Source organism: Nyctereutes procyonoides, unplaced genomic scaffold (genome assembly GCF_905146905.1).
Source record: "Nyctereutes procyonoides isolate TBG_1078 unplaced genomic scaffold, NYPRO_anot_genome, whole genome shotgun sequence".
NCBI classification, from domain to species: domain Eukaryota; kingdom Metazoa; phylum Chordata; class Mammalia; order Carnivora; family Canidae; genus Nyctereutes; species Nyctereutes procyonoides.
The window spans coordinates 38,810,715-38,814,105 of record NW_026575134.1 but is presented as its reverse complement, the minus strand read 5'-3'; the positions used below and the strand labels follow the sequence as shown (position 1 = coordinate 38,814,105).

Below are 3,391 nucleotides of genomic sequence, written 5' to 3'. Positions count from 1 at the left end.
AATAAGTTATGTTTCTTCCTCATAATCATTTTACCTTTAATGTCTCCTGCATTGTGTCCTGGATTCCAGAAAAATATAAGCATTACATCTCATGATTTAATAGTAAATATAATATTTAGTTCAGCAAAGTGGTAGGTACCCTTTACCAGGTAAAGATGGTCCCCGCCTCTTTTTATCTGTGTTCTATTTGATCATGGGAATTTACTGAATTTTACCAAATAATTATTCTGTATCTATTGAGAAGATTATATGCTTTTTCAAGAATGTAGTAATATGGCAAATTATGTCAATAAAATTTCCAATGTTAAAAATGCTTTCATTCCTGAGATAAAAACAAATAGGTCTTGATTACTGATGGGAAATACTCTTCTCTGCTTCTGATGTTTCTTTCCTGAGAAGAAATCTCAGTTTGTTTAATCATAGGTTCTCCCCATGCATCCACTAATTTCCTAAAAAGATGGCCTGACATATCTGATTGTTAAAACTGAGAACAACTTGGTATGTACAGCTCACTGGACTCTTCATTTCCACTCTATGATGTGATAACTATTGAAAATGAGACTATTTAAAATTATTGCAGAATTTTGACAATGCTGATAATTTTTTATTGCTAATATGCAAAAATATTGGTACACAAAATATTACAATTTTGCAAAGAAAATGATCGTTTACTGTAGATACTTTGATAAACATTTATATAAAAGACTCTACTTGGGCATGAGTCCATGACTGGCCAAAGCAGAATTACTAAGGAGGCAGAAAGAGTAAAATGAGAATACAGAAATAAATTAAAGCAAGATCATGTAGAAATTTATGAGTAACTCAAGATTTTCACACATAATAATTTGTATTTATGTAAATTGGGATTTGTGAATTAAAATGTATGCAGCATAAACGAAAGCTTAATTTTTATTTTTATTTTTTTTTTTAGTTTTTTTATTGATTTCAGAGAGAGAAAGCATGAGGAGGAGGGGCAGAGGGAGAGGGAGAAGCAGACTCCCTGCTTAGCCCCAATGTGGGGCTCTATCCCATGACTCCAGGATCATGACCTGAGCTGAAGGCAGATGCTTAGCCAACTGAGCCTCCCAGATGCCCCAAGAAAGCTTAATTTTTAAATTTATGATTTTATATATTCCCTAATTGATGATTTAAGATATATGTTTAAGAAAAGCTTAAATTCTTAATATAATTAAGGAGTCAGTTTGCACCCTGAAAACAAAGAAACTGATCCATGGCAATTTCCCCAAAGTATAGATCTCAGTTATCTAAGTCAGATGTCAAGGTATAGACTTTAAATACAGAGTCAATTATCGCATAGAAAGTATCTTCTGACTCCACTGTGAAACCAAATATTATACCATTGCCAATTCCAAAACTAAAGGATCACACATGGCTTTAGCTTTCTCTTCTTTCTTTGCTCCTTTTCAGCTGATGCTTAATCTTTGCTAGCCATGGAACAAAACAATGGCACTAAAGTAACTGAATTCATCCTCCTGGGATTTGCTGGTCAACACAAGTCTTGGCATGTCCTCTTCATAGCATTTCTACTGATCTATGTGGCCACCCTAATGGGGAATATTGGGATGATCCTACTCATCAGGTTTGATTCTCGCCTTCATACCCCAATGTACTTTTTCCTCCAACACCTGGCATTTGTGGATCTCTGCTACACCTCTGCTATCACTCCCAAGATGCTGCAAAACCTTGTAGAAACAGAGCAATCCATCTCATTCATAGGATGTATGGTGCAATTACTAGTCTACGGAGCTTTTGCAACTACCGACTGCTACATCCTGGCTGCAATGGCAGTGGACAGGTATGTGGCCATCTGCAACCCACTCCGCTATCCGACAGTCATGTCCCAGGCAGCCTGCGTTCAACTCCTGGTTGGCTCATACTTCATAGGCTTCTTGAATGCCTCTGTAAACACAAGTTTTGCTTTTTCATTGAACTTTTGCAAATCCAATAAAATTAACCACTTTTTCTGTGATGAACCCCCACTCCTTGCCCTCTCGTGCTCCAACATTGACTTCAACATCATGCTACTAACTGTCTTTGTGGGGTTTAACTTGATGTTCACTGTGCTGGTTGTCATCTTTTCCTACATATATATTCTGGCTGCCATCCTGAAGATATCTTCTGCTGCAGGGAGGAAGAAAGCCTTCTCCACATGTGCCTCCCACTTGACAGCAGTCATAATTTTCTATGGGACTCTCTCTTACATGTACCTGCACCATGGGACCAAGGAGTCTCAAGAGCAAGAAAAAATGGCTTCTGTGTTTTATGGCATTATGATCCCCATGTTAAACCCCCTCATCTACAGCCTGAGAAACCAAGATGTGAAGGAAGCCCTAAAAGGGATTCGAAAGAAGGCTTTCTAGTTTGAACTTTGATTTCTAGCTCAACCCAGTTCAACAAGCAAACCAACAGTTCTCTCCTATTTTTTTTAAGATTTTATTTTTATTTATTCATGAGATACAGGGAGAGAGACAGAGACAGAGACACAGGCAGAGGGAGAAGCAGGCTCCATGCAGGGAGCCCGAAGTGGGACTCGATTCTGGGTCTCCAGGATCAAGCCCTGGGCTGAAGGCAGGCGCTAAACCGCTGAGCCACCCAGACTGCCCCTATTTTTCAACAACAGATGTGACAAATGTTTATGAGACACAAAGTCGTTCCTTAATAATATCAAGAGCAACTGAAATATATTGGGAAAACTTGTCAAATGAACAATAGATAAGCTTCTAATTAACGTGTTTCTTACAGAGAAAGAATCTGAAAAGAGTATCTTTGATACTGCTCTTATATATTTTGAGGAGCCTTCTTTTCAAATACCTAACATTAAAAAGAGAAGAGTCTATGAAGGAGAAATGTAAAATGATACTATAAAAGTATCTCTATCAATGAAAGTATAAGGAAATCACAAGGATAAAAATATATTTTTGGCTTCTTCTAAAACAGTAAGAGATCGGAAGAACAATACGACATGAAAGTCCAGGAATAGGCCCAAACCCATAAGATAATTTATTAGGTGATGATGGTGATATTGCAGTCATGGGGCATATATGGATTGTGTAATAAATAGTATGGAGGAATCCCTGGGTGGTTTGGCGCCTGCCTTTGGCCCAGGGCGCGATCCTGGAGTCCCGAGATCAAATCCCACATCGGGCTCCCGGTGCATGGAGCCTGCTTCTCCCTCTCCCTCTCTGTGACTATCATAAATAAATAAAAATTTAAATAAATAAATAAATAAATAAATAAATAAATAAATAAATAAATAGTATGGAAATAATGACTAGAGTTTAATATGGAGTAAAGCTGGAAACTTATCTACACAAAAATACATTTTAAATGACCCAATGATTTAAATGTAAAAATTAAACTCTAAAACGAA

The 3,391-nt window shown here is 37.2% G+C and overlaps 1 protein-coding gene across 1 annotated transcript; it reads left to right on the top strand.

Annotated features, from left to right (window-relative positions):
- The first annotated feature begins 1,423 nt into the window (after window positions 1-1,423).
- Window positions 1,424-2,381, top strand: LOC129494284 (putative olfactory receptor 5AK3). Its single transcript, XM_055301122.1, has one exon. The coding sequence runs from the start codon at window positions 1,452-1,454 to the stop codon at window positions 2,379-2,381; it is 930 nt and encodes a 309-aa protein (XP_055157097.1). The 5' UTR covers window positions 1,424-1,451.
- Window positions 2,382-3,391: the final 1,010 nt, after the last annotated feature.